The sequence below is a fragment of the Odontesthes bonariensis genome, chromosome 12 (assembly GCF_027942865.1).
Source record: "Odontesthes bonariensis isolate fOdoBon6 chromosome 12, fOdoBon6.hap1, whole genome shotgun sequence".
Taxonomy (NCBI): Eukaryota; Metazoa; Chordata; class Actinopteri; order Atheriniformes; family Atherinopsidae; genus Odontesthes; species Odontesthes bonariensis.
Genome location: NC_134517.1, coordinates 18562485 through 18578631, shown reverse-complemented (window position 1 = coordinate 18578631; position 16147 = coordinate 18562485). Strand labels below are relative to the sequence as shown.

The window sequence follows — 16147 nt, the reverse complement described above, 5'->3', positions numbered from 1 at the left end:
ACATCTCCTCTTCTTATCTCCAAAGCATCCAAGAGACTGTTTTCTATCTTTTTGTGCCTTACTGCTTTTACATATTTCATTGGATTCCTCTGTGTTTATTGTTTTTGTTTTTCTCAGCCTCGTCCAAGCCTCGTCCCCACAGTGATGACTACACAACCATGAGAAAGGTACCACCCCCCAAACCCAAGCGCAGCCCCAACACTAAGCTGACAGGCTCGTATGAAGAGATTAATGCCGCAGCACCCCATCTCCACCAGCTGCGCCCCGCTGATGTAAAGCTGGCCTTGCTTTCCCGCGGTGGGGTATTTGGAGGGTTTGGAGGCTTGATGCAGAGAGCAGCCTCTTTAGATGCTCCACAAGGGGTAGCATTAAGCCTATATAAGGGCCGCGATGAAGAGGACGTATACATAGAGATGATGGGGTCCCAGCCACGGGCTCGGAGCCTCCAGGAGCCCCCTGATAGCCCTGAACAGGCAGACTTGGAAGCTGTTTATGAGGAGATGAAGTACCTCCCTCATGAAGATGGTGGAACTCCTGCTGCTGCTATCACCAAGGCAGCCAGACTGGAGGCTCTAACCTTGGGCTTGGTGGGCTTTGAGACATCTCCTCCTCGAAGCGGGGACACCAAACGAATAACTATGGGGCTGACTGCTGCTCTGGACATAGCTCAGTTACAGAATATGTGTAATAGCGGAGCTCCCAAAACTCAGCCTGGCAAAGATGGAGGCTGTGACATCCCTGCTCCCTTCCCTAACTTGCTTCCACACCGCCCACCTCTCCTAGTGTTTCCCCCCTCCCCTGTCACCTGTTCTCCTGCTTCAGATGAGTCACCCCTCACCCCTCTAGAGGTAAAGAAGCTGCCGGTGTTTGAGACAAACCTAAACTATGCCACTGGCCCAGATAGCCCTCTGTCCCCACAGTTTGCCCGCCAGAGGGCTGACTCTTCCCCTAGCCTCACTGTCCTCATGCCAGAAAAGAAGTCTACACCTCCACTCACTCCTCCACCTCCACCTCCTCCCCCAAGTGCCCCGCCTCCTCCCTACAGACCCCCGTCACACTTCCCCTTCCCACCTGAGGCCAACTTCTTGGCTCTTACTCGAGCAGCATCTGTTACCGGGAGTTCAGATTCCCCCAAAACATCCTCACAAAGGGCAGGTGGGGAACCACTAGGAAAGCCACCTCCATACTCACCTGTGAGGATGTCACGTCCTGAACCACGTAGAGCCCATTCATGCTCATCATCTCCCCTGCTATTTAACCCAGCCAATGGTAGACCCCTGACCAGCCCCCTGGATGAGCTCAACACTCTCTTCAGCTCTGGTCGCAGCCTGCTGAGGAAGTCGACATCTGGCCGGAAGATGAAAGATGGAGGTCTGTCAGCATTGCTCACACACACATACCCAGTCAAGTAGAGAGGGGCTCTCTTACAGATTCCCTCAATAGTTTTTGCCTTTTAATCCAATCATTGTTTCTCAGTGCATCTACATTAATGGTTTATCTTCTTCCTGTAGAGATAATCTTGATAGACGGAGCCCAACCACCACATGGCCTTTTTTGTTTGTTGGGATTGGGAAGATAACTATTCCTTTTTGTTGTTTTGTAAACAGTACAGATGGGCTTTGTCTGTGTTTGGTTCCATTTTTGCAGAAGATCAAATGCCCATTATGTGTTGTCGATTGTAATGGTTAATGATCAAAGGCTCACCCTGGTCTGTGCTAGTTGATTAATTGTATTCAGGTGTATTAGCTTTCGTGCAACAGGGGTCATGTGGGCTACAGATAAGTAATTACCTTGTTTTGTATGTTGATATAGATCGATGTGATACATGTTGTGCATTTGAATAGTAAGGGTTGAGATTCACCAGTAGCTACAGCCTGTCGTATTAATTCAGCTGTTGTAACTTGCCACCTTGCTGGCCTACTTGCCACAGCCCATTTGTTACAGTCTCCAGTGTGGTGCCCTTTGGCTGCTGCAACTGCTTGCTAGCATGTTGGCTAATAAGCTGGCTAGTGCAGCCCACTTGCCATCACCTGCCCTGTAAGTATGTTCTCACTGGGTTATTATGTGCTGTAGCTTAGTGCACTCCATTTAGTGCAAAGCGCATGTGACACTGATGCAAACACTGACCTTTGTAAAACCAGGTCAAACATATTTGTCACACACAAGCAGTGACAAGGGGGGTTCCTAGGTCAGAGTTATCAAACCCACAAAGAGATCACTTTGCATTGCTCTTATGACAGTAAATATTCAATTGACAGGCCATCTTGGCAATGCACGAGCCTCTCAGAAACTCCTTCTGTGTTTTTATCTCAGTCTCTGTTTCCTCAAAGTGTATTACTTGTGGCTCGGTTAATAATACATAAGCAGTAGAACGATGAGGATTAGGCATCAAATATTAAACAACTCACTCATGTTCTACTAAAGGTAATGTGACTGCCCAGCTTGAGTGAACAGCTCAAACTGTACCAACTAGCTAGTAGACAAGTTATGAAATTACAAAGTAGCCTATTAGTAAGTATGTAGTGAAAGTATTTTTGTAAATAATTTGTCATCTTAGAGCCATCTTAGATATGGTGGAGTTGCTCGATTTGTGTAACAGACTATTGTGTCATACTTCTATAATTGTAATAATTATAGAAGTATGACAAGGTCAGGGGACTGAACTCCTTATATGAGACGGTATGCAAGCAAGTCTGTATGCTTACGCATTTACCCCACGTGACATAGCGCACTTGAGTCTGCGTCAGCACCTGGACCTGCGCAGGAAAGCGCTGGCATCATGGAAACGATGTGTGTGACCGGGTGGGGGTGGGGGTGGGGGGGTGCAGGCAGGCACCAGGGTATTTTGAGCGGGCAAACCAAGGCGGTCCTCTTAGATCTCAGCACAGAGGGATGCCGATGGGCTTAACAGGACAACCCACTTCCGTTCCCTCTTGGTGGCTTAATGACTGAATGTGATACCTGACGCTGGGGGAGTGGCCAGAGGTTACAGTTGCTATCTCAGACATCTCTGTGAAGAGCAGCTGACTGCTCCCCACCACCCGTCCTCATCTTTTGGGAATGAGAAAACCACAGGAATGCCAGGGAAAGAGGGCAGGTGGTCTTGGCAGCAAATCAGTGTCACAAGACATCTCGTACTTCAACAGCAACATACAAAACTCTAAAACTAAAGTGCAATTATTTTTCATTTTATTCCATACTGTCTCACTTGGCCCTGTTTCTGTACCTGGTCTTTTGTCCCTCTCAAATCTGAACCTATTACATGGGACATATAATATAGTAGAGTTTGCTAAGCTTATTTTTGGGCATCTTGTGACCATGGGGGGAACCAGAAGGCGCACATTCTAAGTGTGGGACAGCAGCTGGTGGATTCCCATTCACACTGCCACACACATATCTGAACACAGTCACTAACTCATGCAGTATGCAAAATCATGTGAACCCGGATGAGCTGCAGAGGCAGCGCCTCGTGGAGTCAATCTACAAGAGGTCTGAATGAGAACTGTCTGAAAAGCCAGCATAGACATGCCAATAGGGGTGGCACCAAGTGGTGTAAAGACACTGGAAATTCACATGAGCGGAAAAACCCCACAAAATGGTTCATTAAAATTTGAAAATATCAAAATTATGCATATGTTAAAACAAGTTGCCTTAAAATTTGCTCTGCCCCAGAAGTACTCCAGTAATATTGCACATGATGGAATCCAAAAGTGTCTTATTTTCTTCTATAAAACGTGTACAGATATATGGTTTTCCTCTGGTTATATTCCTTCCAGGATTCAATTCTAATATCAATCTGCCAGGAAGGGAAGACTGTGGCTCTGCTCCCACCTCTCCATCTCTACAGCTGCAAGACAAAAACGCCAACAACCACTCTCTACACTCCTCAAGCCCTGTCTCTGTAGAGAACGGCAACCAGATCTCCAATGGTAAAAACCCAACACTCTACATTTTAAACTCAGAATGCAACGTCATGCAGTTCAAGAACACTTTTTTTCTTTTTTTTTGAGAACACGATTAAGAAAATACAGAGAGTCAAACAGAGAGTCGTAATAATTTAGGGACATTAAGTCTTGTTTTACGGATATTGATGCAAATTTATCCAAAGATTCATCAATGTTTTACTTCTGCGTTTCTTGCCTTGAGGATGTGGTTCATATACTATAAAGCTGAGTTTGCTCACCTTCAAGCTGATTCAGTATCATCAAACCTCATGTTTAGAAAAAAAAAAAAGTGTAAGTATATATGTGATTTGCCAAATGTTTCTGACTTTGTGTGGTCAGGGTCACTGGAGGATGAGAGTCACAGCAAGTCAAACTCCAGCACCACCTCTCTGCACAGGCACATGGACAGCCATCACACCCAGGTATTCATACAGACAAACCTTTAAATACATTAACATACAATCTGCAGGGCACGTACGTTAACACACATATTCTTACACTCATCCACTCGCGCATGATTACAGCGCAACTCCATATATAAGGACTGTATTGTGTTTGGGTTAGTTGACAAAGTGGAGGAAGAAAGTGACCTCTTTTGAACAACATGTGACACGTGAGCTTTTTCTGGCTCTCCAGGCAGGTGTTCGGTTACAGGATTGAATTTATCGTTCCGTGCGCTTGCACCCAAGCTCACGCACCTGCTTGTATGCACGCACCTACACAGACACACACAGCTTCAGTATATGAAACTGATAAATCTCCCATGACAAACATCAGGCTATTTTGATTGAAAGAGTCTTGAAAACTGACACCTACCACAAACTGATGGCATATTTGTTTGAGAGCCTACAAATATAGCAATAAAAATGCTTACAAAGTGCAGTCACACTCACATGATGATCAACCCAGCATACAAGATGTCCACAAGGAGAGCCGGGTTTCATAATGGTTATCATGTGCTTGTACCGTCACCTCAGGCAAAAACACCCAGTAAAATCTTCCTTTTATCTTTCAGGACCAAAGTCAAATTATCTTGTGATCTGTGCCATCTTTCATCTTAATTATCAATCATTAAATGGAAAACTGACCCTGTGGTTAATAGAGAGATTTAATCAGAAACAATTCAAGAGCCACAACATTCCAAGAATACTCTTCATCCACCCAGTAACTCCCCAGAATTTCCTTTCTAAATGGTTTCAAGCAATTCACACTGAATTGTTATAATGTGATAAGAAATCCCCAGACCCCAGAGAGCATAAGATTTGATTATCAATGATAAATGCACTTTTCACTATTTACTAATGTCCACTGCATTCAGCTGTATCTCATTTTGGTTTATTCACATCCAGATTCATGACACCTGCTGGATACGATTTTAGCCAGAGCACGAGTCCAGGTTCTATAGACTCTGAACGTCATGCAGCCCCTTTTACCTTTCCACCTCAGTATGAGGAATGTTTTTCGCAATGTCTCCAAAATTCTGAATTTCTGCATCAACTTTTAATGTTGTTTTTGATTTGTTCAAGACTATCGTTTTACTTTTGTACGTAACGACGCAGGCGAAGAAAAGCGGGTCATTGATGCTATGCTGACCTGCAGTCACTACCAAGCTGATAGACGGTAGATTAAAGCATTATTTTCTTATCACAACATTGTCAAACACAAATATAAGGTAATGGCAGCAGCCGTGCCGTGTGATCGGCTATACTGACATTCAAAAGGAGTTATAGCATCCATCTATCAGCTGTACTGTAGAACCTGAAGAAAACCCGCATGCAAACTGGGGAGGACATGCAAACCGCATTCTTAAGGCTCCAATTCACGGAGCCAAAGTTTGCAGACATGTAAGACGTGAACTTTATAACAGTTATCTCCATTTTAGCCATTTTATTCTATGAGGAGAAAGTTTTCAATTAAAGGTGTGCACTGCATACTATAGTTTATATTCCAGGATGTTTTGCCCTGTGCTGAAAGAACTTTTCAGTGCATGGAAACTAATTGGGATTCATCACAGACTGTTTTAGTGAGTGATTGTCACTGTCAGTGGGGCATTAAGGAAAAGAAAGAGCAAAGGACACGGTGTTACGGAGGAGCTCGGAACACACCCTTTAAAAGAGATCTGAGAGTATGCCGTGTTCCCTCTTTACAATCCTCAGGTCCATAAAATGTTTTGCCCCTGCATTCACAGCTTGCTTGAGTTCACTTTATGCTCCCTTTTGAAGCCTGTTTGTGGATTTGAATTAAATACATATGTGCCGGACTTCTTTATCACAGCAATTACAGAAGTCTTAAGCACGTGCCAGCACCTAATGACGTTTTTCTCACTTCTTTTATTTTTAATGAGCTTGCCTTTTACTCTCTCTCCCTCCCTCCCTCCCTCCCTCCCTCCCTTATTTTCCAGAGGGGGCATCTCAACTTTTCTCCATTTGGTGCAGGGGCTGCCCTCTAAAACAGTGAGGGGTGGGGCTGGGGGGGGGCTCACTGGAAGCCCTTTCCATATATAGGGATGTGGTGAGTGTATGTCATGCCATGTTGCTCTCCACCCTTATAGAAGCAGCAGTGTTTTTCATAGACGCTGTGTACAGTCATGACAGCAGTGATACCCAGTTTGTAAGTTTGCCTGAATTCAACTCTAAATTAAAACAACCCAAAAGTATTGGTGGCAGAAAAAAAAAAAAGACGAAGGTGTTTTTATTCCCCAAAAATTTGTTTTAATCAAAAGCATCACTTCATCTGAAACTATGGGTCACTGTGGAAGAATTTCTGAAAAGCACTGCTTTTGCAGGACATCATCTCCAAATGATTTGCTCCACCTGTTGAGACAGTCATTGATGCTTTCCACCATTTTTATCCTTATTTCTGAAAAGAAACTGCAGCTCTTGGCTTGGGATGGAGTCTCTCTCCACCCGTACACCCATATATTGTATATGGATGGTAATTAACTATTTATTTCTGTGATGCTGTCATTGGTTCAGCAAATGTAACAGATGTGCAAACAAGCATGGATGCTAATATTTAAACATTTGGATTTAAGAGTCACTGATACTCAAGCTGCAGTTTTTCATTCTTGCTTTTTCATCTGCTGAGATTTTGTGTTGAAGCTATCATTTTATCTCTCTTAGGCCTTCCTTACTCTCTTTTACCAGCATCACCATCACTGCTGTTACGTGCTATTATTGGTGAGGCAGGATTCACGTGTACGCAATGTTTTAACTTCTTATTGTGACTGTCGCTGACATTTGGAATCATAGCAAAAACCACATGGTTCGATTGGCTGTCACCTCCACCGTTGCTTGAAAAGTTTCAAACTTTTATCAGTCTTATCACCACAAGCAGTGCTGAAAAAATGACTAAAGATGTGCAATCCTGTTTGGCTGTGCACAGCGCCATTCATTTCAAATCCATGAAAAGCCAGAAATGCGTTTCCAGGAATCCTGCCTCATACGCCCCTCACAGTCATTCCGGATCCTCGTGCCGTCTAAGATCATGACGGCAGAGGTCTTACAGACAAAGTGTTACTTCTGGCAAAGATAGGACATTTATCTTTGCTCTTTACCTTGCAGCAGCTTCATCATCATGGGGTTTATTTATTACCATGAAATGCGACACGTGTTTCAATTTTCTACATTCCAGACTCTGTTTTTATAGGTTTCTGGGAATTATTGGGATAAATGAACAAATGATGGAAGATGAAGAAACCAGCTGGTTAAGGAATGAATGGAGTGTTTTTTTTTTCCTGTAGTGAGCAGACAACAGTAGTCTAGACTAATTATATAACAAATTGACAGACTGTTAAATGACTGAATCATCCAAAGATTGATAGTTCTGTTTATCCCCTCAGACAATGTCTCACCAGAGGCGATGACATTTAAAGTAGGAGTGCTTCTCAGTCACACTCCTCATTATTTATATGTATCAGAATGAAAAACAGTGTGTGCAAGAATCCACCTATTAAAGAAAATATCCTGAAAAAAAGCTCACACATAGGTCGTCAGGGGTCATACGAGCTGTTCTTCTCAACAGCTCTATTCTTGTTCTTCCATTTGTACTCCATCTTCCCTCCATCAGTCTGGGGAAAAAGATCTCTAAAATCCAAGCTGTTGATTGGAAAAACACTTTTTTTGTTTGGTTCTTGGAAGTGTTTGTTTAAATGGACCAAAAGCCAAATTTACAGGCTTTATCAGAGCGATCAATGAGAAAAATATGTTGTTTTTGTGTGAGATGTAAAAAACAAAAAAGCGTTGAGATTGTTGACACACCTTGTGTCTCAGGAAAGCTATTCTGTGAGTGACAGTGTATTATTATTTATATTATTATTTATATTATTATATGATCCAAAACTGCTTTGTTTTCCTTTTATTTACTTTTTTTCCCGCGGCTTCTGAATGCTCCATTATATCTTATCATACTCACATTTTCAAGATGATTTCTTCAAAAGTTGTACATTTCAGCATAAAGGCCAGGCACTATGAGTCTCACAAATGTATTACTCGTCAGACTGTATCTGGGGCTCATTGCACTTGTTTGGGTGTGTGTGTTTGTGTCCGTCTGTCCATGTACAGTCATGCATTGCAGAAGGACATGGCGTTCCCTCTTGTCTACAGTTCTAGTAGCTGATGTTCCTGGCTGGCGCCAGTGCAGAGAATAGCTTGGCAGGGAGGTGTAAATTATGGATTAGATTCTAGAGTATTGTGCTTGTGCAGGCAATCAGTCTGTGTGTGTGCGTGTGGGTGTGTGTGTGTGTGTGTGGGTGTGTGTGTATGTGTGAGAGTGAGCATGCAGTTGCTCACAGGTTTTCTCACAGGATTTCTCCACATAAATGCATGTACTCCATTTATGTTATTATGTCATAGGTGAATTGTGTGTATTTGTGTGAAAGTACTGCTCACTTGGTTATGATGGAAAACCATACAGGGATGGAGTGAAAAAACTTTTGCTGAAACTGATTTATGAAGAAACTGCAATATCGGGCATAGATTAAAACAAACAGAAATTTGGTTCAATCCTCCGTTGTTATCCGAAATGTTATTGTTAAGTGCATCAATAAGCCACTCGGTTAGATATGGTAGAGCAGTCCCAAACACAATTTTCTGCGTCTCTTTTGAGACGATTTTTTTTCAAAGACATTGAACATCTGGTCTTATTTACCCCTACGCTGCCCCTACTGTTCACCTACGTAGTGATTCTTGTTAATGTGGAGCATTAATTTCAACAACCAACGCTATCGACAGGACGCAGCTGACATGTGGCAGCCATCATATGCATGTGAACATGTAATTAGAACCAAGTGTACCCCTGGCTTAAGCCTGCTGCATGGCCACTGTCTGTGTCAGTGCTGAAAATGTTAGATGACAGGAGACACAAAATGTCCTTGTTTCAAAATCATAATGAATCATTTTGGATAACTATTTCTTATTTTTATGGCAATGCATGTATGATTTAGGAAATTCTGTGCAATAGGAGGCAGTTGGCTTCAGTTTTGTCTACGTCAACATGCGTTTCTAGTGAGGTGATTTAACGTGAAACTGCATTTGAATAGCCCTTTTCTAGTCTGAGCATTAAAAAAGCACTTTAAAGGATTAAGTGTATTTATAAGTGTTGAGCACATTGGAGTTGGGACCTAAGTATCTTTGCAGTATCTTTCCGAGGGACACTTGTGGACTGGAGAAAGTCAGGGATTAAACCACCAACCTTCTGATTGGTGGATGACTTTGCTTTTAGCAGTGTGAGGGCAGATGTGCCCTCTGAGCCGTGCTGAGTGACCAGCCAGTCAACTGATGTGCCTTTACCTGAGCACTCTGGTTTCCAGAAAAAATTGTAATAATTTCAACCTTATTGCTAATTATGTTGTATATGTATGCAGAATAATTCAGCAGGCAGAAAATTAAAGGTCTTCCTTCCTTTTTTTTCCTCACTCACTGCCCAGTCTGTGTCTGAGTAACCACAAGAACAACACTGTACATGAGCAAACTGCTCATTCACAGATGCTGCTCGCTGTGGTGAAGAGATACCCTTTCAGACATTTTCCCAAAAAGATGATAGATTTGTCACTCGGTGTTATTTGAAAAACAAAAAAAACTAAAGCAAGAAAGTGGTCTGAGAAGTCCATAAATCTACAGATGAAGTCTCTTGTTGAGGTGAAGTATGATGCTCGCTGTGAGTGGCACACGAAGAGATCCATTTTAATGTCGGGCGTAAACCGATGCCGTCCACTTGTGATCAGATCACCCGTGACAAATGCTATGATCAAGAAAAATCCGAGACGGTAGCACATTTCTCTCTTTGATGATTTCAGTGGACAGTAAGAGAAAAAAAAAAGCATACACTAGAACAATGTCAGATATATCTGTTAAATCTGAGGATGAAGACTCACTTTTTTTTACCTTTAACAGCTCATCAACTTTTAACATTAAAAACCGCCGGTTTCTAATCTGGCCTGGATCATCAAGGCTCAGCCCTCTTGCTGGTTGTACTGACTGAAGGAGATTGGAAATCCTGTCTGATTGATTTATCGCTTATTGACTCGCAGATGACTGATGTCCTCTATACGGACTGTTGTGCATGTGTGAGAACCTCTGTGGTTTGAAACTGTGAGTCTGAGAAAATGGAAAAGCCTCTTCGAGCTGCTTCCTGCACACTGCAATTCACAAGCCCGTTGATGAATCAGACAAAACTGTGCGCTGCTTTTCTTGCTTTGCGAGTGGTCATCCCTAAAGGGAACATAAGAACATATTTTAAGATTCTCCCTGCCATTTTTATGCTGCCAAGTCGGAACAAGTTTAAATTCAGAGTGGTTTAATTAATAAAACCCCATGTTTTTCATCGCTTCATTTCATGAGTCATAGCTTCATCATATTAGTGTCACTGAAGACAAATGTGATTATTCCATGTGTGTTTCTCCACTTCTATTTCTAATCCTTCCTTTTTTTTTTTTTTTTTCTTTTTCTCCCATCGCCACCCCAGGTCTTCCAGCGGCTACGTCTGTCCAACGGGGAGGAGAGCGCTGCCCTGGGAGAGCTTCTGCGCTGGCGGCGAATGCAGTGTGAGGGCAGGAGTGACTGCAAGCACCGCCCGCCTCAGTCCCCACCCCTGCCCCCCACACTGCTCTGGACCAACAGAAAGGCCTCTCCGTGACGGGGCTTCTGCATTGCCCTCAAATCATTGGGACTGTGTTCTAAGTTCCCCCCTCCTGTCCTCAGCCACACTCGCATTTGCTTTTTAATGCATTTCTTTTGTTTTCTTCTTATTTTGAATGTAGGCCAATGATCTCATCGTCCTTTGGCTACACTGGCTCTCTGAGCCCTGAAGGGTGAGCCTAATCTCTGGGCGCAGGATCCTGCCTGTCCTCTTTGCACTTGACTATGAAAGATGTCCCAACCTATACGATAGAATCTCAATGTGACACTGACATTTGAAGAATGTGTGAAAAGCTGACGGAGGTTCCTGTGGAGGTGGGCGTTATTCTGTGGTCAAATATTTTATTAACAAAAAGAGACAAATATATGATTAATGTATATCATATGACTATTTATTTTCAGTTCTTCTGAGATAAAGATATATGATGTCGTTTAATGGGAGGCTGAATTTAAGAGTAAAACAGCAGCGTTTTATGGTCATCAGATATTGACTGAGCTTCTTATCAAGCCAGTTACGATGTACTGCTGCACACGGATGAGTCTCCCCTTGAAAACATGGTGCTGATAATACTTGACATGCTGTCCTGTGATGTCCCCACTAGTTCTTACATGTTCACACCGGAGTCTCAGACTTCTGAAGTTTACAAGCAAACCAACGCCTTTGGAATCCTCCAGGTTTTTAGCATCGGTGTACTGGCTATGACCCAGCGGTCACTTTAACCACTCATCTCTGGCCTCTAAGTGCTACCGCAGCCCTGGCAACGAGCAACCAGGGGTCAGGATAACCTCAGTATCATCCCATGGTGCATTTTTCTTCCTCCTTGTTACCACCAGCCTTTGAGGAACAAAACCCTCTGGCCAAATTCCAAACTACTGCACTTACCTTTACGATGAGAAGGGGATCCAACGAATCTAACAAACAAGCCTGCTTTGGTCGAAGGTACAAATGTAAAGCTAAATTAACAAAGCTTTATCTAAACAGATGTGAACCGTATTTCCTCAAATAGAACCCAAGGTCTTTATTTACTTCAACCACTTAGGGTACCAGGCCTGTGTTAGAGGCAGGCATTTATTGCTAATGAGCATCGTTATGAGAATGACGTCATATTTTCTTACAGTGGCTGATTTTAATGTTTCCGCACACCTTTGTGTATGTGACTGAATGGACTTTGAGTCAACCGAACTCCATTAAATCCAGGTAGGTATGTTTGTTTGTTTATTTTGCCTCCAGGATTTGCCTGGAAGACGTTGGAAAAGCTTAGTTTTTGATTGCAGAGAGCTAATGTAGCTAATAGGCTAACAAAGTACGAGATGACAACTGGATAGAGGCCCTCCTGACATATTACTGTAACAAATACTAAATCCAGTACAACAAAATTTTTTAAATAATATGATTATTTTCCTTGAATTCGTAAGATAAAACTGTTCAAAACTGAAAATATTGCAGTCTTTGGTACGCAGATTGCAGTGATGGCCTGGTGCACGCTTCACATGTGGCATCTGTACGACTTTTTTATGCTTATCATACCTCCTGTACCACTTCCTCTGAAGCTATTCCTGTGGTGTTGGGGCACCGTCGTCTCAGCAGCGACACATACTGTTCCTGTTCGAGGGGAAACCTGAGTCATTCGCTCACCCAGTGGCCAATTCGGCGAGCGTGATCACGGCTTTGTCAGCCCCACATTCAAATGAGCTTTTAAATGAAATCTGCTTTTTATTTGAGGAAATATCGTAAGTTCACATGGTGAAAATGAAACTCTGTGCCAAAGTGATACAACAAAACTAGTTGTAAAACTGATGTAGACAGTAGTCTTCTTGTGTAGAGACTGATCTAAATGACCAAATCATAGCTGTTTCTTCACTTCAGTGGTGATTCTATGGACTATTTCTGAATAGATCAGAAGTATATGTTGCAAATAAGGAAAACACACTACACTTAGAAAGTAGCAATTAAACTCTCATTGTGTCTGAACAGGTGTGTGTGCTTGTTGCTCAGAAGAGCTCACGCACAGATGAACTCGACTCTTGTATACAGACTCTTCCATTGTGGGCGTGTCCTCACAGTCATATCTCCTTTTCCTCGTTTGACCCCAACAAACAGACCTTTTTCCCCACCTGGTCCCTCACCCCTCTGACCCAATGGATAAAACCGGCTTTACGGGTGTTTCCATGGTAACTACGATGTAAATAATAACTGGTGTTGTAAGTCCTGGGTTTCATTATAGCAGAAGAGCTCATGAGATTGAAATGAGAGACAAAGGATGAAGAAGAGGTACGATAATACTGTCTGTGATGGTGAAAATGAGATTTTAAGAATGTTTTTGGGTTTGATGCAATGATGGAGGTAACGTAACGAGAAGAGGTTTATTTTAAATGTGAATATCTTAATTTCTTTTTTTTTTTTTCCAGAATGACTGTCCACAGCTTTGAAATTCTTTATATTCTATTTAATATTAATTGCTGATCTCCCTTTCAACCCCGTTGTATTGTTCTTCTGATGCAAACCAGATGTTTTTAATGTATACGGTTGTTTTACTGCAGAATGTTTACGTGGTGTTGCGTTGACCTCTGTAACGGCTGGGTGTGTCATGGCAAGCTGTTTGATCTTTGAAGATTGGTCTGAATTGTTAGAGCCACAGAGTATCAATGGCTCTAATTGATTTCTCATTCCCACTGATCACCCACGATGTGTCTGATTGATTCAGCCCTGCAAATTAGCAGCACTATCACAGAATCAATCTCAGCCGGTGTCTGTGCATGACGGTGCACAAATACTCAAGAGGAATTAGGATATGAACAGAATTCATGGTGCACTAGCTGAGCTGAATTTTTGCCTGAATGTATAAATGCAAACTTTTATTCCACTACCTGTCGGTATCATTGAATCCCGTTGTAGCTTCTTACTGGAACATGCGCTTGTATCTAGAAAGTACCTAACTGCATAATGTGAATAATGTCTTCAGAAGTTATGTAAACAGTTCATTTCAAAGCAACTTATTTATGGTAAAGTACTGATTTGCTTCATGATTCATGCCTTGTGTGCTCTGATTAGCACTGCATGAAAGCTGCAATGGAGAACTATGTCAAGCATTTTTAAGGAAGGATTTAAACTCATCTGTGATATAAAGATTATATAATTGCTGGATCAAGCTGGTCGGCCTGGCTCATGCCATTTAAAAAAAAAAAACGACATATGCTATTCATTATGATCAGCGTTCTGGTTAGTCGTGCAGTTTTGTGTATGCCCATAAGTCATAAACAAAGACATATCAGTGCTTTTTATCTTGCATGATCAATATGTTGGGCCTCTCCATAACATGCCCGTGTTGGAAAAAGATCAAGGCTACGAAATGTGAAGAACTGTTTCCCACCACACTGTGAATCACTGCACTGTCCCCTTTGTCTTCTTATTGTCCACCTTAAACTGCCCGCCAACACAAAACCTTGATGAATTAGCTCAGTCTCTCATAAGCATACCAAACTCTCGCAGGCAGATTACTGCCATTCATCTTTGTAAGTCAAGAATCTATAAATCCTCTGCTCTGCGATCAGCTTCTCTGGTGCTACAGCCAGTGTAGAATGGCCATTCTGTTGTCAGTTCATGTATAATTTTTTTTAGAGACACGATATTTCTGCACCTAAAAAAAAGAAAAAGAGGTATGTCACTGCCTTTCATTGTGTCTTTTTTTTCTAGTCTTTCTTTTGTACATGACATACACTATTTTAATCTGCATATGTATGTGTTTGTGCAAAGAAAAAAGATAGTGATATTTCATAATTATGATGATCCTAATGTTTTATAATACTGTACCTGTACAGCAATAAAGCACAATTGTGTCAATGCCAGTCCTTTTGTATGTGTGAAAGAGGGAGAGGGGGCAGTTTTTTTTTTTCTAAACTGGATATTCCGCATGTTCAACCTTGATACTGTACATCAGCGAACGGCTACATTCTGTGTGGTGTTCTGATGTTTTTTTTCCCTCTGTGTGCTTTGTAATCCGTCCTCTTGTGTTCTGTGTTGTGGCTGTCATGTTCATGTTAGCGCACAAGTCTCTCCAGTGAAGATTTTCAGTTGTTATTCCACTGAATAAACTAAATTCTCTACCCAAAGCGCCCCACACAAAAACAGGTTAGACTGGAGTCTACATTGCTCTGATTTTCCTGAGATAATAAGATCAAGGAGTTGCTTGAGGGGCTCTAAATTAGGTTCCACTTTCTATTTTGGCTCTTTGTTTTGAAGTGAGACTGCTACTGTTGTTCAACACCCACTGGTTGTCTATAGCCATGTATTGGACCTTTTAAATAGGAACTTAACCAACTTTAGCAGTCAAATTGCTAACTCTAGGCTACATATTTGAGAGAAATATTTGTCCCTTAACAGGACATCAACCACCACCATGACCACCAGCTCCTAATCCACTCAGGATCAACAGGACCTGATCCTGTGGCCGAGTGAGGAAAATTGGAATTCCTGCCTAATTGACTGATTAATTTATGGAGATATTGACCTGCAGATGACTGATGATTTGCCCTATACAGACTGTCATGGTTATGTGTGTCTGCACACACTTTTCCTACTGTTTGCTTGAGACTGGTGCCTGTTGAGTAAGTATGAGCTGAACAAGTTTTGAAAAGTCAAATTCTGACTCTTCGTCTCACTGCTGAGTGAGCTTCGGGTGAATTGATTGTATTGTAAGGCTACATTAGTTAAATATTTCTTCAAACTGAAAATAGCGAAGTTGTTCCATATGGCAAAGTATATTCTGAAGTCAAGAGGCCGGATTTAACTTTGACTAAAAGCATCCTAAGAAGCTAGACCAGCTTTGGATCAGCATTCTTTGAACAGATTGTACGAAGACCAGCTCGTCTCAGGATGTTGAGAGGAAAAATCTGCAATATCGTATCCTCTGTTAAACGTATGGAGGCTGTACAATGACATGACTTTCAAAAGCCCTTGGTCACTAGTACTTAATGATGCGAGTGTACTTTCGGCTCAGAATCAGCCAAATACAACAAAGTTGACCCAAAACATATGGTGAAAGAAACCTCTGGATTAATCGAAGATAA

General features: G+C 42.1%; 1 protein-coding gene across 5 annotated transcripts in view; it reads left to right on the top strand.

Annotated features, from left to right (window-relative positions):
* Window positions 1–14926, top strand: part of myo16 (myosin XVI) — a 106948-nt gene extending 92022 nt beyond the window's left edge. For 4 of the 5 annotated variants that reach the window (XM_075479463.1, XM_075479464.1, XM_075479462.1 and 1 more), the window contains exons 32-35: window positions 118–1371; window positions 3777–3929; window positions 4284–4366; window positions 10908–14926. In XM_075479463.1, the coding sequence (XP_075335578.1) occupies window positions 118–1371; window positions 3777–3929; window positions 4284–4366; window positions 10908–11078 (1661 nt within the window). In that variant the 3' untranslated portion in view covers window positions 11079–14926. Of the gene's footprint in view, window positions 1–117; window positions 1372–3776; window positions 3930–4283; window positions 4367–6345; window positions 6456–10907 lie in introns of all 5 variants that reach the window. The other variant, XR_012772546.1, reaches the window with a different exon arrangement.
* Window positions 14927–16147: the final 1221 nt, after the last annotated feature.